The 26,858-nt window shown below is 39.3% G+C and overlaps 1 protein-coding gene across 1 annotated transcript; it reads left to right on the top strand.

The window, feature by feature from the left end:
- Positions 1-52: 52 nt before the first annotated feature.
- LOC308071568 (uncharacterized protein) lies at positions 53-26,855 on the top strand (the record flags this gene model as incomplete). The annotated part of the gene is made up of 5 exons (XM_080407177.1): positions 53-332; positions 20,647-20,699; positions 21,495-21,627; positions 22,669-22,726; positions 23,161-26,855. The coding sequence occupies 4 exons, from the start codon at positions 53-55 to the stop codon at positions 22,686-22,688; spliced, it is 486 nt and encodes a 161-aa protein (XP_080263303.1). The 3' UTR covers positions 22,689-22,726; positions 23,161-26,855.
- Positions 26,856-26,858: the final 3 nt, after the last annotated feature.

Raw genomic sequence — 26,858 nt, 5'->3', positions numbered from 1 at the left:
TTTTTTAGGGCCGTGAGGGGAGCTGCCAAGGTTGACTTTCAGACAGGGCGGAATGAGTTGTCACCTGTGTAAGTCCAGGAAAACCATCCCTGTCAGCGGCAGCGCCAGGCCAGGCACGGCGGGAGGCACCAGCCAGCCGCCTCCTGCAAAACCAGTCACACAGGTGCTTTTTCCAGCAGAGTTAGTAACAGCGTGCCAAGTCGAGATGTATCAGCAAAAACACCCATGCCAGTGTAACTGTATTGAGACTGATCTTCCCCAGTGGCCAAGCATATCTCTCAGAAAGACCCATGATAACCTATATGAAGTGGCTGGACTTTCTACAGGAACTGGTCAGTTATATCTTTACAGCCTTTATCAGTGCAATAGTTAACACTGAAATGACAAAACGATCTGGTCAAACTTAAATGTAGATCAAAAGGTGGTTAGGATCGATGTCTCTATTTTTAGTCTAGAGGAGGTTTTAATACAGGCTTTTAAAAATGTTTGAATACCTTTGAACGTTATGCTTTTGTTAACGACTATAAAAGTGTGTGCATAGGTCAGTTCATTTACAACATTCCTATTTCGTTAGATGTGTTTGCCTGGAGTAGCAGGGCCAAAGCTACAGTTCGATGAGAAGTAATCCCTGTTTCTTCATTGTGAATCACCACATACACTTTTCTTTCTCTCTCCCTCTCCCCCTCCCCATCGTTGGTATCATCAAGCACTTGGGGGCAAATTTATGTTTTGATGTAAAAGCTGGGGTCTCAAAATACCAAATATCAGGACTACTGAATCTAGTTCTCTGGCACTTGTTCTGTGACCTTGAACAAATCAGTAATCTCCCTTCTTCAAAATACCTGCTGTACATTGGTGTTGGGGGCGGGAGATCATATACACACTGTTTCTGATCCTCAAGAAAATATGCAACAGAATTACACAGCATTAATAAATTAATCTTGTTTTATAAGATGAATGTTTGTAAAAATGCCTTAGTTTTTTTAAATCTTAGATACTTTGGCAGTAGGTAAACATGAGAACCTAAAAAGAGCTAGTTTCTTCATCAAATTAAACTTTTTATATTCAGATCATTACAAAAGTGATTTTTTTCTACAAGTTTTCAGGTTTACTGAATCTTTGAAGTACACTTTTGCTGCTACTTTTGATGTCAATATGTGCAGAGACCAAGAGTGCTATATTACTACACATTTCTTTACAAGGCCTCTTCCGTCCTTATGCTTAGGTTCATTGTACCCTTCAACAGAACTAGCTATCTAATACAGTCTAACTCTGTTTACACAGGATGTCCGTTCATTTGGGCCTTGCTGACCTTTGTTGTTTGCATGACAGCATGACTTGCATTCTGCTCTGTTTGTCTTTTGCAGTGTGTCCTTATCCCACTCTCTGAGGCTAGCCAATACATGTCCTATTACATATTTTATTTCTCTTTTAACTTGTCTTTAAATAATTTCACACACACTTATCATTTTCTAAGAAACTTGTCTCTTGCATCCAGTCCTCCACTGTTTCTTCTACGGCCTCCACTCTTGCATGTTGCCTTTTTTCAGAATAACTTTGTTAGCATGATTGATAAATGGGGACTTAGTTCAAACCATGAGGTTTTTATAGATCCATTATTTCATCAGTTTCCAACAACACTCATGGCTAAGCGTATCCTCAATAAAATCACCCACACTGATTAAATGCTTTTGTGACAAAAGCTCCTACTTTGTTCTGCAATCTGCTGCATTTTAATACTTTGTATGTTGCAGCAATTTTGTTTTCTTGGTGTTCCTTGTACAAGTCAGCTGTGAGAGTTTTCCAAGGTAGCAAATAACAATAACATTAATTCAAATTATTTCAAATGTAAAAGCTAGAGGTGGAAAGGTAGTTTGGAGGAAAACAAAGCAAAGAGTACCATGCCTGTCACCTGTATTAATAATCCTGTGTGTAGTTTCTCTGAAGAAGCAACATCAAATCGCCAACTGTGGTTTTAATATGGTCCAATGGTTCAAACTTCTTACCAACTATGTAAGAATATCCATAGAAAGCAAGCTATTTAAACCAGAAAGTGTACTCTGGAAGACTGAAGCCTGTAGGAATTAAAACACATATTTACTATTAAAGCCTTAAAACCTTATAATGGATGTCAGATCTCATAACAGTGAGTGTTAGGCTATGGTCCTGTGTCTGAAGTGTTAAGCAGCAGTATCTTTCTGCCTAAGCAGTTCTTCAATTTCACATATTTTTTTAAAAAAAGTCTACTTAATAAAAAGCAGTAATAAAATCGCTAAACAGTTCAGATTCTCAAGTTATGTTCTCAGTCAATCTTGATTTTATCCAGTCAAGTTTTAAGAAGTCAAAGTCAGGAATATAAAAAATTGTTATGGAGTGTATATTTTGCCCCACTAATAGTTATGTGAATACTTTTCTTTTTTTTTTAAATGGAGTCTAGCTTAACAAATAAGAAGATGCCCTGATCTGGTTTCTCTCAGAACAGGAAGAACCTGTATTATTTGCTGTTGGCACTTGGCATACAACACCCAGCTATATTCTGAGAACAACATATCATCTAATAATTAAATGAAAAATCATGTTGTTTATTTTAGGTCCAATGTAACATATTAGTATCATGAAGAGCAATTTACAAATGTTGTGAAAGGTGGCAGAAGAGTGAGATTAATTTATGTAAGTCGAGGTAAGCTGTAAGGTACAAACTGTACCATGTATGTTAAGTGTGAAGGTAGCTTGTATAGTGCTGGTCTCCATTCCGTAGGCTTGCACTTGCTTAATTTTTAAGTCCATATACATTCGGTAAGATTGGTCACTTGTTTAATGTTACGTAAAGTACTATGATTCTTGAAAACTTAGTAACTAGTGGAGCAAGGACAGTTCCAGGGATTGATGTGGTCTTTTTTGTGAAATCTGTGTTATCTTTTAGGTGTATCTCTTAGTTGTAGAATTTGGCATGGTTTGCAGGGAAATTAATGAACTGCTCTGTTAATGCAGTCATCACCGTTAAGTGATAAGGTTTTGACATTCTACTGAAGTGCTATATCAGAGCATGTTTGTTGCTTGATTTTTAACAGAAGGAAATTATACCTCTGAAGTTGAGCTACATGTAATTATGTATCAGTTCATATATGTGTATATATGAATAATGATACAGAATATTCCCAATGACAGCCTCATTAATACAGCTAATATCAACCAAATGGAATCCTTGTATGTTTAGTCACTTCATACAACTTGAAACTCCAGTGTGGGTGAAACAGTATGGATATGGTATCAGCCACTCAAAATCCATAAGCCTCCACCTCCATGAAACATATGCTGATTATAACACAGGTTTGATCTTCAGAGTGGGGCCTACAGGGTGAAATTGAAATGGACATAAACTTTCTTTGATCTGCAGAACAGAAAGAGAAGATATGCTTCCATTTGTTTGTACCTCGTGTTTTCTCTTGTTCTTGCCCTTTTCTTACCCACCTCCTGCATGCCTCCCAGATGACTGGGATGTTACAGGAGCTTAAGATGCAAGAAGGAGTCTTCCTGAGCAGAAAGTAAAATCTGGGAGAAGGGGTGTGTAGGAAAAAAAAAAAAGCTTTGAGAGCTTAGGATGTACAGAGCATCAGCTTTTAAATATATTGATGTTTGCAGACTTTCTGTGCCATCACTGCCTTACTTTCCCACTGTATGGGGATGGGAGTATTTGTTCTCATCTTCACTAATTGACACCACAACCCACAAGAGTTTAATTGCTACACAGAATTCTACTTTCTGCATTTCCTTGATTTCTGACTGTATTTTTTGCTGTATACGCCTGTTTTTTTAATGTGACTATGATCTATCCTCTATAAAAACAACCCTTACCACTACTTAATACCTCATGCCTTTCCAAAATACAAGGTGGCAGTTCATTTTTTGTAAGCACAGGTCATAAATTTAAAATTCCAGGTGAAAATGTGGAAGTACATAGGAATTACCTGTAAGACTAGACTCAGAAATTATCTTGTCTCCTGTCTGTACATTGGTAGTATCATACATAAGAGCACTATAGACTCCACATATCTGCTTTCATAGTGGATCTTACTATGTGGATGTTAATGTGTTTCAAACAATTACACACTGGTTTAGTTCTAAAGTACAGTGTTTGACACGCATTCTAATTTTTGTTGTCATTAAGTACTATAATTACTCATAGTCAGCTGGTCCAGAAAGCGCACCTACTATTTCAGATGAGAGCAAAGCACAGATTTGTAGTAAGAATTCAGTTTTATTTTGCCTGCTGTTTTCATTTGCTTTTCCTATTAGTTGGTTTCTGGTTTTGACTATTTTACAGAAAAATGTCTTCACTGAGCTGTCCATATTGATGCTTAGAATGCTGATACTCCTTTCATGAGTCAATATTGTTGGACAATCTGTGTGAAATAAATACAGAATTAGTTTTTTCCCTCCAAAATGCAGTACTCTGCATTTCTTAACAGTGTCAGTTAGAATTTTGTGCTTCACTTGCATACCTAGTTTGGACTAAGTGAGTGGGTAGAAAAATGGTAACTGAAACTAAATGTTCCTGTTTAGCTTGTTCCATTTTTTCCTGAAGTGAATCGCAGCTCAGTTTGATTTTGACACCGTTTGATTATCTGAAAGCCAACATTTATTTCTAGCTTATCTCAAGTATTGTGTTGTTTTCTGTTTTATTAAATACATAAAGTAGAAGACCAGAGAAGTCATCAATGTTAACTTCCTATCGTACTTAGAATAATGCTTGGTTAAAAAACAGTTCTCTTTTCCATGAAAAAGTGAGAAAAACAAAGGAAGTTTTTAAGGAATGTTTTATCCAAAAGGCATTAATGAACAAATTCACGAACAAAGAAATGGATCTTAGCAAATTCAAGGAGTCAAGTTTGATATCTGAATTCAGTAATTTAAACAAAAGCATTTAAAATAGGTTTACAACTGAGTCCTGTTTCCTAGGTAGAGCTGTAATTCTTTTATTGAGATTGCGCCACAATTCCCTTATAAGTAGTGCTTTTCAGCTGTTTATATCTTTGCTGATTTATAATGATGCAAACTGAAAGTTGGCAGAAATTTTCTGCCTTGGCTTGGATATTAATTTATTTCATAAAAGATGTCATGCCAATGTGGTCCAATTATTTCCAAGAATGAAGCAATGGAAAAATAAATTAGTTTCAATATATTATGGAAATGTAACAAGCTTTTAGGTCATTGTGCTTTATCACCATGCTTTGCAATGCAGACTGCAATTTGGCAAAGACTAGCTTATACAAGCGAGACATAACTTTTGAAAAGCAGTGTCATCATCACTGTTTATGCTATGGTTCCTTCTTATTCCAGGTGATGAAGCTTGAATTGTTGTATTTCCCTCTCTCATATTTGGCCAACAGGTACCAGACATTAAGTTTAAACCTTAATGACTTCATCAGACCCATCTTTCTGTTTTCCAGCAGCTGTGGCCACAAATATATATTATGGTGATGTGTTCTTTAGAAACAGTATGTTTTTAACATTGGTAATGTAGAATGGATGCTAATATACAGAACAAGGATTTTAATATATTATGTGTCCAGATCTATTCTTATTTGATCACCGTGAAAGATCAATAGTGAGGGTCCAGTTTTTAGGCTCTGCAAAACTCTTCTCCCTGTTGGCACATTCCTGGAAACTACTCTCTCCTACTTTGTCTCACTATGGAGACTTTTAAACTATTTAGTGTTCAGCACTTTTTACACAATAAACTTCTATCCTTGGCAAGTACAGTATTTCTTAATCATTGTTTTGAGTCAATATAGTTCAGATAATTTTTTTTTCTGAGAATTGAAGTAGAATTATCATTTCTCCTCTGTATGCAATACTTTGCATCTATTAACAGTCAGACTCGATTATCATTTTGCTACACACTAGCTGAGGAAAGGTAGAAGGTGGAGAAGCAATGTGGTAACTTGAAGTGGGTTTCTAAAATTGAACTCCTATCTCCACCCATTGTTTCGTAAGTTGATAGTGATTATAGCAGCCCTTCTCATTAACCATGCCAGAGACATTCAGCATTCTAGGAGCTTAATGGTCTGCTCTTATACACTAATAAGAGGTCGTACATGGTATCCATATAGCATTATAGAACAGGCTTTTCACTTGCTCCTTCACACTGCTGGAGTATTGACTTTTGAAAAATGGTTTTGTATGCCTTCTGTAACAATTCTTGGCTTTGGGCTACCAACAGGGCTGGAGATTCCATCATTTTGTATACTCAGATCATGCACCATCAGTTTCCTTACAGATCATATTATCCAAGTCTCTGCAACCTTCCTCCATACAGACTAAGCAGTCATCTACTATGCAAGCTCGAAGGCTTTTCCTGCAATGGGTGTTTTATACCAAAATGCAGCTATGCATGGGGACTGAGCATAGGCAACAGGTTTTGGCTTTAGGACTGATCCCACCGATCTGAATGCAGGGGGATAAAACCAGATAAGGGATGAAAGAAATGCATTAGGATGAACCAAGACTGAGAGTGGAAGAAAAATAAATGGCTTGACAAGGAATCAGTGAAGAAGGGCTACAGAAACTAGAGTGGCTAAGCAAGACAGTATTTAAGAAGGGAGGCTGAGCCACCTCGGGTCAGGAAGCTAGTGGAAGGAGGACCTAGAGACCAGTTGAGCAAGGAGATTAGACAGGCTGAACAATGATCCTGATACTGGGAGGGAATTAAATGATTAGGCAAGAAAAGCAGACCAGGATGTGTGTTGCAAAACAGGAGGGTGACACGAAGCTACTCAGCAAAACAGAAAGGAGGGATTTAGAGCTAATTGACTGGAGAAGAAAAAGGCTGAAAGAAAGCAACTTAAATCTAATGAGAAGGTGTGAGATGGAACTGGCTGGACCAGGTGCCTGTGGTACCTGGGCTAGCAATTCATGGTGGAGGAGATGAGGGAAACATGATGGCAAAATATTTGACTGGGAGTGCAGTTTTTAGAGTCATAGAATTATTCAAGATGGAAAAGACCTTTAAGATCATTGAGTCCAACTGTAAACTTGACACTGCCAAGTCCACCACTAAACCATGTCCCTAAGTGCCACATCTACAAGTCTTTTAAACACCTCCAGGCATGGTGTACTCAACTGCTTCCCTGGGCAGCCTATTCCAATGCTTGATAACCGTTTTGGTGAAGAAATGTTTCCTAAAATCCAACCTAAACCTTCCCTGGCACAACTTGAGGCCTTTTCCTTGTGTCCTATCGCATGTTACTTGGGAGAAGAGACTGGCACCCACCTTGCTACAACCTCCTTTCGGGTAGGTATAGACAGCAATAGTCTCCCCTCAGCCTCCTTTTCCGCAGCCAAAAAAAATCCAGTTTCCTTCTTGCATGAACCTGTACTGGATTAGGATTGTACAGGTAAGTAGGCTGTTGCCTACAAGCCTGCTCTGTTGTATATTACGAAAATTCTGAGACATAGCGTATGAGGCAGGTGATGATGGGAAGAAAAATGACAGTTCTGTAGCTAAGGCAGATAAATGCTGATAAAGTGATCTGAACTACCACTTTAACTCTGTCACAGAATCACTGTAGGATGCTGCCCCAGGGTAAGTTATCTAACACATTCAAAATTGGCCTATAATTGCATTTTCCCCCATTTTTTGCGGAATATCATGAGATACATCAGAGATGTATTTGCCAAAGTGTTCTGTGCTACTAAGTGTTGCAGTTAGGTGGAGCTTTCTTTAAAATAGCAGTTTAAAAAAACCCAAACATAGGATTTTAAAAAATACTTAGCATTTAATAATATATTTTTAAATTTTGCATTGTATTTGGATGATGTTCATTAAAGTCTAATGCTAGATACTGATTACAAATTCATTTAATACTACAAATGAATACTGAATAACTATCTAGTCACTGAATGAGGCAGCAATACTGGGGTAAAAACATGAAGGCATATAATTAAAGGTTTAATCCTGATACAGCCTTGATTCAAGTTTCTTGAGAAGTTTTAGACTACTTTTGTGGCAGACTTATTTGGGACTATCCCAGAAGACACACGTGCAGAATCCAGATGCTTTACTTAGCAGCATTTTCTGCAAAAAAGGTGGGTGTTTTTTTTCTGCAAAAAGGTGCATGCTCTGGCTTCCAGTAGTTGCCATAATTGAGGTGTTGGTTTAGATCTGTAATCTTTGGATCCAAAAATCTCTCAGCAGATAGGATCTAGTTGCCTTCTTCCTCTCCCAAAGCATTTGAACTTACTCACAGTTTTGAAACAAAATGCACTGGTAACAGAGTAGGAAGCAATGAGGAAAGGTGCTACTCGTGAATGGTGATGCTTGTCCAATGATAAGAAAATAGAGAATGTAGTGGAACTGTACAGAAGTGGTGGATCTTTAAATTTGATTGAGGAAACCAAGAGAGACTTTAGATCTCAGTGTTGATTAAAGATCATAGAATCATAAAAATCAGGACTGTAGGGTACCTTCAGGATCATCCAGATGGTCTTCAGCAAAGATGGTATAGAATGAGAGGTATGAAAAAGGCCAGGGCAGCAGGGTTATTAACGTAGTGAACCTCTTAGTTGTATGGAACATGCAGGAAGAAATATGTTCCTAATACATATCGCAGAATAGGTAACAAAATATGTAATTTAATGAGTAAAATTCAGAAACATGAAACAAGTAGGCTTTTGTTAAATAAGCATAGGATCAATAACAGCAGAGGAGGAGACAGAAAGTAGACCCCTGAAGAATGTGAAGAAAACAGTAAAAATTTTAAAAGATATGAAGCTCCTCTCCATGAATATATATAGAAATAGACTGTTGGTGTTCTACTTATTTTTTTAATTTTTTTTATTTTTTTTTAGAAACGTGTTACTACATGTTTATTACTACTACATACTAATATTACATATTGCTACTAATATCTGCAACAAATAATTTTTGCTGCTATTAATATTACATCTTGCTACTACTAATAGTTTGTGATACTACTGATAAACAGTACATTTAAAGCCAGATCACTAGGAGAAGTTACATAGATTGCTAGTACTGAAGACAGTGCTTGCTGTTAAACGTCTTTTAACTTGTTCAGCAAGTAAAGATACTGCTTACAGGGCTTTCTAGTGTGGCTCATGTCCACTGGAAATTAAAATTTGAAACTGAATTCACCAGGGAGTATAGTGTACATAACTGTCCAAATGTGATAGCCATCATGACAGTTGCCCTCATGCTATATAGGCCAGTGTTTAACCTGTTTTAGAAAAAAATGGTGGAAGTTTCTGTATGTAGGTAAATATACATATGTGTGCATGTGTATATATAAATACACAGAAACATAATACACAGATACATATGCACATTTTTTTGGTATAGAAAATAAATTTACCTTTCTTTCATAGAAAAAATAAATGGCAAAGTTTTATCCCATTCTGGCAGAACGAAAAAAAAATATGCTATTACTCTTCAGCCTTAAGGCATAAAGTTGTATGTCTCTAACCAACGTGAGAAAATTCTCTGTTCCTTCCTACATAGAGCTACACCCTAAGCCGCAGCTGAAAGCTCACCCTCTCGCCTGCCAGCTAAGGCAGAGTTTATAAGGTAGGGCAGGATTCTTTGCTCCAGCTCAGCAAGACTGAACCCACACAGTCCATCTTAATGCAGAATATATAAATAGAAGGTACACAGTTTTAACTATTAAGTAAATAATCATCCAAATTACATCATTCCAAGTCAAATGTCAACTGCCAGTTGCCCTGTTATCTGAAATAAGATGAGAGTGAGTTTTTACCACAAGTAAAGACATGTTTCTGTGTTATTATCACAACTTAGTTAATGCACTGAATGTTCACACGCTAGTTTATCTCACACTAACTTGATGGCAATAGCATAAACAGGCAGCAGAAGTAACCAAATAGTACGTATGGACCACACCTTTCATAGTTGTGTATGATAACTAAGGAAGAAGAAATATTAACTTAATGCTTCTAATTCTTTTCCTAAACTTAGTTGTGCATACATTTGACCTTCAGAAACGCCTGTGCCCTAATCTTTACCCTTAATATATATTTCTTTTTGTAATCTGAAATTGTAAATCCTAGGGCTTAAATCATATGACTACCAGGGTAAACGAGCAGCAGAGCAGTTATGTGGTCCAGATTGCATTGTTGAAATATCTTTCAGTCCAAGAAGCCCTGTAGTCCTGCATAGGAGGAGGATGAATAAAACTGCTAAAAGCAGGCAAGAGATCAAGACACACAGGTGCCGAGTAGTTCTTGCAGGCACATTTTGCAGAGTTTACTTCAGGTACCACTGAAATTGCCGTTTCTCAAATCGATATTCAACAGGGTTATCTTTTGTGCTATCTCGCAGCTTAAAGCAATTGTTCCAATTCCAGAGACCTTTACATCTTAAGAAACATGTGTCTCTACTTTTCCCAAGATTTTTTCAGTAACAAAAATTTGAAACCTTTATTCGTAACAGAAATAAGGTTTGTGTAGCAACGTAGTACAACCATAGCCTGTGCTCTCTCTGCTGCTGGAAGGAGAATATCCATGAGGAAAAGAGTATGTGCCTGAATAACATAGGCTCTTAAGGAAAGCAGAGCACTGACTCCTACCTTGCGTCGAGGAAAGTAGTAATAGGGATCTCAGAAGAAAAGGTTAAAACAAACAAGAAAAGTCTAGAGAAGGAGGAAAGAGAAAAGGGGGGTGGTTCCTACAATTGTAATTTAAAGTAATAATGATTGTTCTTTGTAAGTTCTAGAGGTGAATAATGGAACCTCCCATTCACAGTAACAAGTCTTAGACTCCAGCTTCATTCCGTTCAGTTGTGGTCACATAAGCATTACCTCACTGGTTCAATAAAGTTTAATTCATCTTCCAGACTTTTGGACAATGATCCAAATTAAGGTTCTTCTCAAAAAATTCTAAATTCATCATCTTTCTTTTGAATGCAAAATGTAGTCCTACAGTGAACATAGTGCTAACATTTTGAGGGTATTTTCACTTGTGCTTTTGGAATTTACTCTTTTCAGAATTCCATCACTGAACTAAAATAAAACAGCACAAATTGCAAGAGAACTAATAAAAAAGTGGAGCAAACATGAGAATAAGGATTAAAGTGCTCTAAGGTTTGCTTTAAAGCTACATAGTGTCCTCCAGCAGCAATAAATACTCTGACTAACACCCACCCAAAACACAGTTACTCTAGTTTTCCTCCTCCCAGATACTGATTAATAAAAACAGTGTTCTGCAAAAGAACTCAGAATTGCTGTATACATGTTAGTGAGTACTTGGGTTGCAAAGCCAAACTAGCTCTTTCCATAGCCAGTTTGGCTGTGGATTTTTTTTTATTTGCTCTTCCAAGGCAATCATAATGTACACAAGAACCTAATAATGGCACAAAACTATAAATGAACCTATGCCATAAACCCAGAAATTTCACTATGCTTGTGACCATTCACTGTATAGCCATTCCAGTATAAATCTCTTCTTTAACTACATTCTTACCTTTTGAAGGTAGCATTCAGCTTCTTCCTAGCTGGCTCTAATAAATTAAGGCATCCAACCAGTCTTTAGTGGATATGGTCATCTGGGAAATCTCTGATCCACCGCAGGTGAGACTGGGCTGACAGCTTATGGAAGACTCAATGACATTTCCTGAAGGACAGTTTGTTCAGGATTAGCACTGGAGAGTGGTGCTATGCTTATCATGCTGTATAAGTCTGGTTTTCTCCCCAGAAGTTTTCAAGTCAATTGGGGGCTAAAACACAAACAGTGTAAAGCTAATAAATTCACATTCTAGGGTGATATTTGTAGAAAGGCACAACTAATTCATCTTCAGAATAATTATAAGAAGAACATAGACTTGAAAGAGATGTGGATCAAGTCCAGTTCCTGGTATTGGAGGCACTGTATCACCTCATTTCTTTGTTTAGATCACTATTGAAAGTTTTGTCCCCGTGTTCCAATTGGAAATCTGTTCTAGAAACTCACTGCTCTAGGTTAGGATCTCTCCTAAATTCCAATCTTAATTTATAAAAGACAGTTTAAACTGGTTTGTTCATCATCATTGCCCTTTCACTTAAGTGGATCTCCCTCTTCAGTTAACAGATTTATATGCAACGATCACATCTAATATTACTCAGCCTGTGTTTTTCTTCCCTTGGTCACCTCAGTAGTCATTTCTGCACATGTCTGTGATGTGTCTATTTTCTGTATATTGATTTACTTGAATATTCCATTTTAAAGTCTTATCAGTGTCACTCCTACTTCTGCAGGAAGTACCTCAGGTATAAGTAGATCCTGACGTTTTTACAACTGTATCACATTTGTCATCATCCTGTATAAAATAGATCAACCTGTTCTGCTCTTTCCAGATAGTGTATTCTCCTTATAGCACATTCTTTGCTATTATTCTTCAGAAGTATGATGTTATAGTTTGTATTGTAGAATTTCATTCTGTTTCATGCCTTCATTTCTTGGGATCAACCAGTTTTTTCTGCATAATATTAATGATACCTTCTAATATTTTTTTTGTCAACAGAGCACTGGTAACATCTATGGCATGTCATTAATGACTATATTAAAATCTAATAGCTTTCTTCTAGCTGGGTTCACTGTTCCAAAATCATTCAGTACCTTACCACTTTTTGCCAGTTTGCTGCATATATTATAACCCTTATAAAAATTACCAACTTTACCAGCTTCATTAATAAATTTCTGAGTGGCACCACATAATATTTTTTATTAATATTCACTTAAATGAAGTGTGTCACATTGTCTTTGCCTAGAAAATAAAGTTATTTTGGAAAAACAGCCAGCCAGGTGTGGTAGTCTTGTCTGCTTTTACATCTGATTATTCACCACTTCGCTATTTGCTTCAAATTATTACAGACAACTCAGGTCAAATTCAGAGACCTTTCAGACATGAATCACTTCTGTCGTCTCCCTCCTTTATGCAGTCATACTGCGTTGCCTGTTCTACAATCGTATACTACCCTGACTTTATGTATTTATTTGAAATATTTCCCACAGAACCGACCCCACAGTAGTCTTAGTCTAGTTTGTTTCAGGATTTTGGGATGAAGATTTTCAGCCCATCCAATCCGAGTTTTAATTCTTCAAACACATATCTCCCACTTCTACTTTTTATTTGTGTTAATCATACTTGCCAAGGGTTGAGTATATTTGAATCAATTTTAGGATAGTAGGGAACACTGCTTTCCCTTCAAACCACTTTCCCACGGATAAGGTAAAAGTTTACTAGAGTAGCAGATGTGATGCTTGGGCACAGAAAGAGACATGAAACTCAAGTTCTGAACTCTCCTCTGCTCCACCAGTGTTCGAGAGTGAGCAGCCGGTGCGCAGCGGGGAAGGCGCCGCCGGGAGCCGTGCAGTTAGCCAGCGTGCCGCAGGATGGTGCCGTAAGGTTACATTTGATTAAGAACACTTGGAAAAAGTAAATGCTAAAGGAAATAATCCGTGCAAATACTGTACACTTAACGGCCGGCAGTATCTGTATTTGCTCTTATCTTGACAGCTAACTTAAATCCTACAGTCAGGTTTGTTATTTTCTTGATCTGTATTCATCTCATCTTCATTCCTGAAGCTCAGGTATGTGCTAGAGGTGAGGGGGTCTGTGGGCTAACTACAGAGTGAACATCTGTACAGTGGGGGCTTGTCGCTGGTGAAACAGCATAGCTCTCTTTGCCTTCATAACTTTGTATTTATGGAACATCTGTAAAACATGCTGTGCAGAAATAATATTAGTAGTGAACTACGGAGCTAATAATCTACAGATCTCTTGATTTTTCGTTTAATTTACCAAAGGTGTATTTCATAAGCATAGTCCTTCTCCTGTCCTAGTAGTTAAACCGGCCTTTGTTGGTCTACTTTGGGGAATGCTTCAGGAGTTATGGGAGCAATGAAGAAACATATTTGTATAAGACATCTGAGAAGCAGGTATTCCATTCCTTTCCTGTGGTGCGTTAAGGTTCTTTACATAAAGAAAGAAGAAAATGCCTATATAACTGACGTAGCTCATGTAGGTATGCAGAGAGTGATCTGTAAAATAAAGCAACACTGTCAAATGCTTTTTTTTGTTTGCCACAGAACTTAGTCTTTTGAGCTTAAGAAGAAAACAATACCATTAATTTCACTGTAATAGGAGCCCTGTAGATGTTTAAGACCCCTCTGTCTCTCAGGTTTATTTTGAAATTAATCACGAGCAGCTACAGGATTGAGAGCTATAGCTTCCAGTATCTGAATACAACCCATAATATAGATTTGTTGATACAGGATATACATAAGAATATGCAACATATGATAACTATATGCAGTTTTCGAAAAGCAGTATTTGTTTCTTTATCCGTGGGAATTCAAAGCTCTAGTTCATATAAGCTTTCAAGCTAGTTCAGATTAGATTAACAGTTAGGGGTATATCAGGACAGCATTGGTAAAACAGATACCTTTCCTTATTCAGATTTTTTTTTGTCTTTCCCCTCTGTACTTGTCTCCCAGTTATGTAATTCTCTCATTTTGCTGTCAGAAGTCTTGCATTAAATCATTATTCCACTCAATGAAATTTATAAATCAGTGAAGATGGGTAAAAATAGAATTGTTAATATTCTCATTCTTCCTTATCATCCTGGTTGTGGTCTTGCACATTTTTACTGCTTTTAGCATTATGTTTACCATGATTTTCAAGCCTTAGAGGCCTTCTGGTCACTGTATATTCACTTCTGCAGTGGACATACGAGTAAAGAGCCATCATGACTGGTCTATGTTGAAACTTGTTCTGGCTGTCTATGCACTGTTGTGATAAGCTGCTGTCTAGGAGAACTCCCTGATGCCTCACCACACTATCAAAATGTTTTCTAGGAAACAGCTGTGTTTAGTGCTATTCCAGGGTCTTTTTCTGTAACAATATTAACATTTTGCTTCACTTGGAACACAAGCAGGCAAGACAAGTGCGGTTTCAAAGCTTATTACAAAATGCTTCAGAAATGATGGTAGGAATAGAACAAGTACATAACAATGACAAATTACTTCAAGTCTGTATGCTTAAATATTTTTATTTTTCTAGTCTAATTGCCTAACTTCTTGTTTGGAAAAGGGGATAAACTTGCTGGTTTACTACTGAATTAAGATTTGAATCTTGGGGCTCCTCTTGACATTCTGTGTGAGTGGTATCTGTAACTACAGAAATGGGGAATTATGACCCAGAATACTGGTTGATAACAACCTGTTACAAGAATTGCTGTCTGACATCGCAAAAGTTCAACTGCCTTATGGAGTAATACTGCAGACTTGATCAGGAATTGTTACGGAAATTTCCCTATTTCACCACCAACGAAAGCAAACTAGCAGCATTCCCTTCTTTGCACAGACCTTTCATTGTAAAGGAAGCAATTAAAAATTTCACTCATAACCACAACTTATTACAATAAACAGTTCTGCATCTTCCATGTATCTGTTCTAATTCTTTAGGGAGGAATTATGTTTGATGACACTTACAGACTCAAACTTTTATAGGCACAGCTACACCCAGGAAACTTGTAAAACTTTGTATGCAAATGAAACTGTGAAACTGCTCATGACCATGGGTCTGGGTACATAATCCACTTTCATCAGAAAGAAATCACAGTGCCTCACTCCATAGGTGTTATATTAACTGACAGGAATTCAAGCAGTGGCCTCCAGGTGAAGACAATTAGGTTATCCTACCAGATCTGGAATGTGTTGGGAGCAATTCAGTGACTAGTTATAAAGGAAGGAAGGAAGGAATGTGTCCTGCTTTTCCTTGTTAGGGCTTGCTGCCACCCTAGGGACAAGGGAAATGTTTATTTTCCTCCTGGGGGGACGGGGGTGGTGGTTGTTATGTTGCATCTGAAGTAAGGTGATCTGAACAGCTTAACCCTTCTTACTATATCTGATATATTCAACATTCCTTTTCACAGCTTGCTCTTTCTTTTTTAATTGGATAGAAGCAAAGCAGAAAAAATCTGACATACTGTACAATGTGCCTGTAAGCTTCTCTGTCCACTGGAGGCTACAGGGAATCGGTACTTATCACTGCAATAGAAAAAAAATCCATTTGTTATGCATCTCCAGTGCAGAGGCAGTGATACAAGTCCAGAATGGTAGCAGATTCTCCCATATTTGGTAACACTGCTACACACTGAAAATTGAAAACAGAACTTCACAAAAAGGAAAAAAATTATCAGTGGAATTTTAACTACAGCACTGTGCGCTCTGGAAGCATGGTAAACCACACATAGCACACACAAGTGTGCTATAATGCATCTTGAAAATGTCTTCATATGGTCATTTTGATGTTCAAGATCATATGCTGCTGCTATTTACTTCTCCCTTCTGATTTGTTTCACTCATTGCACAAGGGCATTGATGGAGGAACCATTCCTGCAGCTTGTCCTGATACAGCCTGTCTTCACAGAACAGGTATGGTGGCAGAGGCCAGATTCAGAAACCCAGTCTGTATCTCAGTACAGTAGCCGTGACTTTCGAGCGTCAAAAGTAGGAAAATTAAATTAAGGGGGGGGGGGGAAGGAAAAGGTGTAATTATTCACACTGTCTGTAAAACTGGGAGCTTCCTGCTACAGGATATTTGTGTTTACTAAAAGTTTAGTTTTAGGAGAGGACTACCCAAGTTTGTGGGAGAGGATTTTACTGAGAATTACTAGATATAAAGAAATTATGCTTGGCTGAGGAAGTTTCTCAGCTGCAAATGGCTGGAAGCTCAGGGAAAGTATTATATATTCCTGTCCAGGGTTTCATATCTTCGTTAAGCATTCATTCCTGGCTATTATGAGAAGCAGGATACTGGTCTTACTGGATTCTTGGTCTTATGCAGCCTGGACATTATTTTGAAGCCTTACCTATTTCCAGTTCCAAAGTTCTTTCTACAGAAATTCTATGTTCTCATGTTAGGTTTTTATTGCTGAAAAATCCTTAGTTAAGCTATAAAGTACCAGAGATTATAAAAAGCCTTATACTATAGAGATTAATCCATAGCTGAGTAAATTTCCTACATTAATGCCTTCACTTTGAGTCTTTTATGTCCCACATTTGGATTCGGGCAGATTACATGAAGGACCTGATCTTTAATGATGGTATCTTTCACTATTACATACTCACTACACTGTGATAAACGATGTTAAAAAAATTATAAAGCACCTTTAGATATGTGAGTAAAAAGAAAAATATGGGTATCAATTATTAGTCTCCTTTTGAGGCATTAACTGTATATATTTATATTCTGAGTGTACTGATATATACACCTTGAAGACAAGATAGCTGTTGCTTACACAGTACAGGTGCACGTGTGACCTTGAAAAGCAGTACATATTTCTCCCTTTCATTTCCTTTCTAACTTCTACTCAAGTCAGAGAAAATTTTTGTTTCTCTGTCTGATTTTGACCAGTGTTGTTGATTTTCTACTTATCTCCTACCTTTGAAGTCCTTTAATACTGTCTTTGAGAATTTTCTTTTAGATTTCCAGCCCTTACAATAGCATTCCCTGACATACCTTTTGATGTTTTTGTAGGTCACTGACATACAGCTCTTACCTGCCAGCAGACTTCAAAGCCTGTAATGTTTGGCAGCCAAGCCTGTCTCAGAGATTTTTCTATTGGTTGGAAGAAGTTACTGGAGCTCGATGGCAAATGCTCCATCAGCACTGGAGTCACATTCCTACACTAAAGGAGATTGCCAGTGCTGCTTTCTTGATTATATGCTGCTTCATGGCTAAATCCTGAGTTGGAGGTTGTCTGTCGGAAGAGGTAGTCTCCAAAGCCACTCTGCAGAACAGTATCAGGGTGGCAAGGAAGGAACCAGCCTAGGTTTGTAGCTTGCCCTTGGTGAAGACCTCTGGTTCTACGAGAATGGAATTTGCTTCCCCGCAGGCTCTTACCTATTTGGACTAATCTTCCCAGAGCAGCTACCAGCAGTGCCTGCCAAAGCAAAAGGACTCTATCTGCAGTCATCTTGACCTGACATGTGGCCTAAGTCTCCTCACAGAAGCATCATAAGCAGGGACCACCATCTTTCCGAATCATGGGGCAAGCTGGGGTACTCACAAGGAATCCCCACGTGTTCCTATCAAGACAAGTTAATTCACAGGAGGAAGCTGAGGGGCTCCAGAGTGCATTCTGCCATAGCTCAGGCAACATCACCTTTCCATTCACTAGGTTTGCAAACCCATCAACTTCAATTTCTCATTTGTGCTGTTATCGAACACAGTTCCATACTGCTAAGGTGCCAACGGACCAGTAATAACTTGGACATAAACAGCTAGGGCCGGGTTATTGATTTTTACTTAATACTGCAGTTTTCTGTTTATATATAATTCAGATCTGTAAGTGCAAGCCATTGACAGCTTTTGTCAGAATAAAATCATTAAAATACTCTGGTTTTCAATGTAGTGATTCGTACTCTGTATTTTTATGCCATATACATAACCTAAAGTCACAAAGCTTTACACATGTCCTCTATTGTCGTTTAAGTATCATGTTGGATTATTTTACCTAGGCAAGATGACAGAAATAATCAGTTCTGTTAGCTCATCGCTTAACCTTTCTGTGATCAGTATCCTATTTAAAAATATATACTGTTCTTTTAGGTACAGCAATTTTATTTTCTCAGATTTATATATACATGCATAAAATAATAATGGTCCTGATTTTTTTTATGTGTTATTCAGTAACGAGTTTCTCAAAGAGCAGAAAACATGGCTCACATTGCCCAAGAAAATGTTAAATAATAAAAAAATAACATGTCATTTAAACCAAGGCCAGAGTCTGTTCTCACATCTGTTATTCAAATCTTATATTGCCATAGCATCTGCTATCTTGCAGCTAATCAGGTTCATCATTACTATTTAAAGCAAAAACAGGAAACAAAACAAAACAGACAAACCATTGTTGGTGTCGGATTAGCAACTTTTGGGCCAAGTCCAGTGAGAGACTGATGGGCTGTAACCCTTGGTGTCCCAGCCCATGGCCTGCAGGGAATCCTGTATTAGGCACCTACACTCCCTGTATTGTGAATAGGAAGATTTAGGAGCCTCATTATAGGACAGCTGAACAACCTGTGCCCTGAGCAAAGAGCCATTAAGGTCAGTAGGAAATCCCCTTCAGGAATTCAGGTGCTGCACCTAGGCTGTGGGAAGGCTCACAGCTGAGATCTGCTCAGGAATTGTCCCTTGGGACCAGGCATCTACTCAGTTCCTGATGAAATGGTTGTAGAATTCACTATTTCTACTGAAGCTTATGCACAGTAGTTCAGGGATTTGCATACTCAAAGATATTTAAGAGGTGTTTAGTAATTTTCTCTCCCTTAGAGGGCCCATACCTGCATCTTTTCTACTTGCATTTATTTATACCATTCTATTCACGTGGACAGGTCTCACAACTACATGGCAGATGTTTCTTACCTCTGTTTGTAATTATATCACTTGAGTGAAGATCCAGTACTTCGAAAGAAAAGAAATACTGATGGGTGGAAAAGCTCAGTTAGAGTAGCAAGTCCTCTCCCAGAAGGTTTGTCTGAGGCTCATATTCATGATCAAGAGGCATTCATAATTATCATTGACAGAAGCGAGCAGATTTTTTTAGATGACAAATAACACTGACAAATTATGTGAAGCGTTACACAGGACTAGGAAGAGAGCCCTCTCCTGAGGCTCACCTTTGCCGCTAATCCGGTGACGTGCTACAGAGTCCTCATTGACAATATTGCCTCAGCAGATTGATCTGTAGTCACTAACACCAAAAGAGATGGGCAATAGCACTGTACTTTCAAAACCTATGAACACATTGTAATCACTTCAGCAAAAAATACTACACCCTCTAGCATATATACTCACCAATGTTCAATGAAGTGGGATGTCATTTTAAAGACCTAAATTAATGCAGGTGTTGAAGACTACTGTATCACAAAGCAGATGGTAATACTTAGTTCAGTGAGATGTTAGAAAGAACTTGACTGAGATATTCAGGTTGTAAAGTCTAGGATGAAAACCACTGGATGAGCTCCTTGCACAACAAGCACTTCCTCAGGTAATGTGACCAGCGTATGAAATCCAGTAAAAACGTGGGTCAGCCATGCATTACAGCCGTTTTCCTAGCCTTGGTAGCATTATGGTCAAACGCTGCCTCTATAGGTAGAAAGCAGAATAATCAGATAGATCTGCTTCAGCATACAGCTTAATTATCTATGAACTATAGTAAGGGTAAAGGATAGCTTGCTCTGTTACAATGAGAACGAGTCCTTTTTGGTCCTGACATACCAAATACTGATCATTAGTCATGCATAGAGGAATGTAGTTCATCACCTTTTCCTCCGTTGTATCTGAGCAGTCCCCTAGCAGCAGTCCCGATATACTCTTTAACATAGTCACTATGCTTCACATTCACCATGATCGCCTCAATTGTCTTTACTAGCAGGTATCAGCAATCTTTACTCTTGATTACACTACATACCATTAAACAGGGCTCACTTACACTCTTATGAAGATACCTATACTGAGAATAGCATATCTTGTTAATGAGTGCAGTATAAGGCAGGGGGTTTTGCCTATATAGTTGCGAACAACTAGGAATAGTTTTGGTTTAACTTTTTTTTTTTTTTTTTTTCTTCCAGAGGTGGGGGAAAAAAACCCTGACAGAAAATATACATCATTGTATCTGAAACAGGTATGTTGGCATAAAACCTGAATATGCAACAGTTTCTTCCTGCACAAACTGTAACAGCTGAAGTATCAACCGTGCTGATCTTTAGCTGAGTCTCTTTTATTTGTCTAGGCTGCAACATAAAAATATGAACCCTGGCAACAAAACTGCACATGGAAGCCAAATAGAGTCTGTGAGACTAGCACAGAAAGCCCTGAGCCACAATAAGAAAAACTATTCCAGCTTCACCTAAAGCAGGTTGTGAGATCGCAGCTCCCTACCCCATCGCAAACCATTAGGCTTAGGTTTGCCAGCACCGAGGCAAGCCATATTTGCCTGCTTGGCAAAATGATCCCAGTGAACTGGAAGACCTTTAACCACAGGGTTCTTTTAATCTGGATGTTTTTGTAAGGACCAGACTTGGACAATCATGCCGTAACATCAGAGGCAGGAGAAGGAAGGACGAAGCAAAAGCATAGATCTGGAAGTAGAAACCACTTAATCACACGTAGTGCCTTTGATTGGTACTTAAGGACCTTACCTGCACTCCTAGCCTGAAATACACTGTTCTCTCTGGCAAAGAAGTATTTTTAACTTACACTCCATTTTTCTCTGACAATAGTTATGAAACTGTGGAGGTTTCGGGGTTTTGTTTGCTACACTTGAATTGACTTACTGTTGTGTTAATAATTATGCAAATGGGAGAAGGAAAAGTTTCTACTCACAATATTTTTTGTTTGGTTGGTTTTCATCTGATGTATCAAACACTTAAGCTACTAAAAACTATCAAGAACTTATAAAGGAACTTTTGCTTTACAGCTGAAAGCAGCAATCCTCAGCACTTTCAGAAGTATTTTGGCATGCTCCAGAGCAGCCAGAAAGAAACCCAGCGACAGGAGGAGCCCCCACAGCACCCTGCAGGCTCAGCATCCTGAAGACTTTCAGAACCCGGGTAACATTGTCTCTGTATCTTATAATCTACTTCCAACCCTTAATTCAAAACACAAAGCCAACAGAAGCTACATCACAACCCCCTTCTCCTGCAAGGCAAATCCAGCACTGACAGCTTTGCTTACCACCTCTCTCTCAGCTGGCAGGCAGTAACCCTGGTACCCAGAGCACATCAAACCAACAGCCGCCCGGCTGACAGCCTTTGGCAAGATACCACCTACAAGCAGTTCCCAGCCAAACCTCCTGTTCCCTGTAGAAACAGCCTGTTTCTCTGCTAACCCTTAATTGTTGGGCTTTCTCTCCCTTAAATCCAGCTGGTACCGGTACAGCAGGTGGGGCTAACAGAGCCAGGGTGGTTAGCTTCAGGCCTCCTGGCTCCCAAAGCAGCAGGTCGCTGTGCCGTAATTACTGTTGGTTAATAGTGTGTTTGGCAAGCTGCGAAGGTTCTGGAAGTTGTTTCCTTCATGCAGTCTTTCCTCTCATTCCTCACCACCCACTGTCCTCCCTGGCAATTGCTAGTTAAGGTGGAAGTTTTTTAAGAAACTGCTTGTTAAATGTTAGGAAATGGGGTGCTGCCCGTGCCAGTGGCAATCCTTTTCCCTGGAGGATTAGCAAATGGAGTTGTTCTGTGTCCAGTTGCATTTCTCACATCACACTTCTAGCCTTGCACCATTTTTGAGGAATACTTTATAATGGTATGTAACTCATCCTGAGCAGGGAAGGATGTTATATAAACAGAGGAAAGACCAGGGAAAAAGGTTTAAATTAGATCAGTTGATATAACTGAAAAGAAAAAGCCAACAAGTTTTGGGGCATCGGGTTTGAAAATAACTGAGAATAACTGCTCTGCATTAAGCTAAATATCAGCTAGATCATCTGAGAGGAAAAAAACAGGGAATAATGGTGAAAAAGTGATTAACTCTTATAGAAAAGCATGGAGGGATTATCTCGGGGGTGAATTGTAATGAGCCATTAAACAAAAAATATGTTTTCTAAACCTGCTGAAGCTATGAACTTCATTTCCTTTGCTCATCTTCTGAAGCGTTTTGTGGTCTGCCTTGAAGATCAGGACTGAGAAGAGAAAGATGGCTGATCCCTGGGTAAGAAGCACGTCTGCAGGAGAGCATGTCTGCATGTCTCTATCAGTTGGCTCTGCAGGTTCATTCCAGTTCATAGTGGCTCCTGCAGTTTCACCCACGTAGCTCCCTTAAGGGCATTTGTTGCACTGGCTGAAATGTAGGATGTTCTAGGAAGTGCATATATGAATCTGGATATCTTGATGGGTTCTCAGGTAGGTGGGTGGCATTTATTAAAACCAAAATGGAGATCTCATGGGAGAAAAAAAAAATCTTTTATAAACCAGCAGTAGATGCAATGGGGCTGGGGTAACAATTTTGAGTTCTCTCAGACGTTATACAAATTATTTTCAGGTTTGACTTCTAGCTGTTCCTCATTGACTGTTCATTAAAACTTAAAATGTGTTTGTGGGCAGGGTTTTCTTTTACCAAAAATGTCACATTATTTCTTTTAACAGGAGCTGTGTCTTGAACTGTTTTCTGATATACCAGTGGTGTTGGTCTTTTTGCAGGAGCCTGTATATAAGATTCTTGGAAAGAAATGGTTTATGTAAATACCTCTTGAGAGCAGAATCTGCTCGCTGGAATGTAAACAGAAGGTAGAAACTTCTACCAAGTTGCCTAAGTGATTTGTTTACCATTATTTACAGTGATGCTCTGTGTGTGGCTGGAATTGGGTTCCCTTCTCAGCTGTTGCTTCCCTTGCTGACTTGGCATTAACAGGAGTAACAAATATCCAGCTCTGTATTGAACTCTTATTGCTTGCAGTAAGCTGTATACTCATAATTTGTGTCTTACAACTAGTCTAGAATATTTAGCATTTCTGCAGATACTTAGTATAAAGACAGTATTTTGAAACTAATTTCTTAACAAACGTCACTTTCCCAGTTGTAGTTACATTAATGCTGCTACCTAGAAGTGTTTCTTTTCTTAACAGTGCTTGGAAGCTGCAGTGTAGAGCAGCTTTTGTTAGGCAGGCTTTTCCTTGGATTTCAAAGGGACTCTTGTGTGAGTAAAGTACTGTTCGACACTAAGAAGGGAGAAGCAGGTAGTTGGAGTTTACTCCATAGATTGTTTTTTTGATTGTTGGTTTTGTTCGGGTTTGTGGGGTTTTTTAAAGAGATGTGCTATAGTTTTTGTTTCACTGTGTACACATGCTCGATAGGAAAAAAAACACCTGTTAAAAGAATCACACAAGTGGCTCTTAATGACTTCGAGATTTCAATGGCTGCTCACAGGAAAATTCAGCATATTTAATGAAAACAAATTCTATTTTGGTGTCTCTTTTTGAAGAATACATTGTTGAGACACTGTACTATTTTTATTGCCCTGATCTTCACTATTTGCATAATTATTGTTCATAGAACAAACTGAATGTTCACTCCAAGCAAACTATGATAGTTGAATGAAGTGCAGAAGAAGGGTGACTACAAAGGTAACTTTAACAACCTTTCATCTGCTCAACTTCTGTTGCTTCTCTGAAGCCCACATTAGTGATGCTGTAGGTTATACTTGGCTGAAAGGGGGCATTAGCCCTGTAGACTAGCAAAGGATGACCAGCATACAGTAGCTGTCAGACCTTTAATCCTCCTTCCAGTTAATCTACTCTGGCAAAAGTTGCAAGCTGTGATGTACACGTGGCTTTTGTGCAAGCCGTATTTTCTTGAATGTAGATCTGTTATTTCCATTTCTCTTTCACATAATATTTTCCAAGGCAATTTAGGAGGTAGTCAACACTGTACAGTCTGAGACACGGTTGCAGCTGTTTTGTGCTGGTCTTGATTCAGGGGGAATCCAGAGGACTCTGTATTCAATTTGGCAGCCAAACTGAAAATGAGGAGGAAAAAAGCTCTAAACAACTAAAATGAAAAAGGAACGATTGTTTGTTGTTTTACTTTGAGGAAAACCCAAAACTTAACATTCACATAATGTGGCAGATGTGGGCTCAAATCCTTTTTTCAAAAGATGTTTGAAGCTAGGCCTCCCACAATGTAGAACACTTTTATGTTCTAAATCAAAAGTGCCTGAAACAAAATATTCCAGAAGCATAAAAACATGTAATCCTAGCATTTCTATTTTTTGTCACTTTCAGTTTGACCTCTGGAACTGATTTTTTTTATTTGTCTTTTTTTCAAATAAATGATTCACCAAAATAAATTTGCTGAATTCTTGTATGGACATATGTTAGCTTATGTGGGAGCCAAGATGGGAGAGAGAAGACTAACACACAGAGGGGCTGAAGCATGACAAAATGTATGTCTACTTCAGAAACAGTGAAAGGACTAGAGCTGGGTATGTACTCAGAACAGCCGAGTTCATTATTCCTTGCCTTTTCTAAAAAGTGCCTAGGAATGGTGTAATTATGGCAAGATAAAGTCACTTCTGTTTTCAAAAAGAGTATCTGTAAGGAAGAGAGAGTCTGCTGTAGGTGTGTGCTTTGCTTTCTAACAAAGGTTTGGCAGACCAAATAGTATCCATTGCTTTGTATTCTATCTATTGATAAGTATAGGTGGAATTGCTTGTTTATCTTTTTTATTGTTGTTGGACACTTACCTAATGGTTTCAATGACTTTTCCCACAATAAACCTTTAATACTTTTTCTGATGATGTGATTGTTGATTGTACTATTTAACTCACATTCCCTACCTTAGTTCCTTGCTTTCACGTTAAATTAGTTTACAATTGTTTGCTCTGGCCTGATTTTGACATCTGCTGGACCAATTACCTGAATGATCAAAATCTTTCTGAATCTCAGGGCATTGTTTTCTTTGTTTGCTTTTCTCCATACTTAGGAGGCTTGAAGAATTTATGACGTTTACCAGATTTCTAAATTTACATCACATTTTATTTAGGATTTTTTTTAAGGTGAAGTTACTGAACAGTGCTTAACATTGACAGTAGAGATAAGTAATGTCACAACTTGTTTTAGTTTAGTTGCTTAGTTTCAGGCTCTATAAATTCCAAAAGAAATGGAATAAAATTCTTCAATAGAAGAAATTACGGCAGGTATGGAAAGGAAGAAAGGACCAAGGAAACGGCTGGTATTCTGACACAGAATCCTGAATGGGTATTGTGCTGGAGTGCCTGGGGAAGGAGATTGGAGCAAGGATGGGGAATTTCAAGATGTAAAGCCTGAAACTGCCAGGGTGGAGGGACTGGGCTGAGAAGCAGATATTGGTTGGGGGCTTTGACATGCCATTGAAAGCATGTCCCAGTCCAGGGCTTGTGCATCAGGTCTAAGATTGCTGAATTGAAATGGCCTTTTATTAGTTGAGGAATAGTGTGTGGGTTCATAGTTCCTGCTTCTAGAAGATGGAAAAAGCGCTGCTGCCACCAGTAACTGAGCTGATATACAAATGTCTGTGCAGAGGTCTAAAGGTCCTGATGCTGCTGGGAACTGTTGGAGTTTCTGTACGATGCTGCAAATTTCTGCTTTTCCAACTTCTTTTCCTTCTTAACCAGACAAAAGCGCATGTATGTGCTCTTGCAACTGAACTCAGAAGCTAAATTACGCCAGACCTTGGGCTGCCTGGGCAGCTGCCCCGCTCCCCTCCCGGGGGTGCAGTCTGACCCTGCTGCGTTCCGGGTTGGTCACGGCGCTCGCTGTCCCGAGGTGGCCAACAGGGCTCACCCAGAGAGAAAGGCGAGCCGAGCGCTAGCGGCCAGGCACGCGTGTCTGCGGGCTCTCCCCCGCCCGTGGCCGCGCCGGGAGCTGCAGCGGGGCGCAGGCTGCCCGTAGGCGCAGGGTGGGGGGCTCGGCGCGGAACGCGCTCTCCGCGCGGCCGCAGCCTTTGTTTCTCGCTGGGAAAATCCCTTGAGAGCAAACCCCATCCGCCGCACACGCCGCAGCCGCAGTTCGGACTTTGCCGGGCCGCTGGAGCCTGTTTTGCGGGCGCCAGCCGCCCCTGTGCGGCCCCTGTCCCGCAGCGCGCCCGGCGGTGCCCAGCCCCCTCCCGGCGGCGGCGCGGGCTGCGCTGGCGCTGAGGCGGCGGCACCGCGGCCTTGCGGAGCCCCCGGCCGGCTGGCTGCGGGAGGGCGGATCCCGCCTGCCCGCGTCCCGCCGGCCACCGTGCGGCCCATCGGCCCGATCCCGCCGGGCCGCGCCCCCGCCCCGCACCGTGCGAGCGGCCGCGCTGCCCCGGTGCCGCGGAAGGGG

Source organism: Falco punctatus, assembly GCF_963210335.1.
Source record: "Falco punctatus genome assembly, chromosome: 11".
In the NCBI taxonomy this organism is placed as follows: domain Eukaryota; kingdom Metazoa; phylum Chordata; class Aves; order Falconiformes; family Falconidae; genus Falco; species Falco punctatus.
The sequence above is the reverse complement of the archived record's forward strand: the minus strand, read 5'-3'. Positions and strand labels throughout refer to the sequence as shown.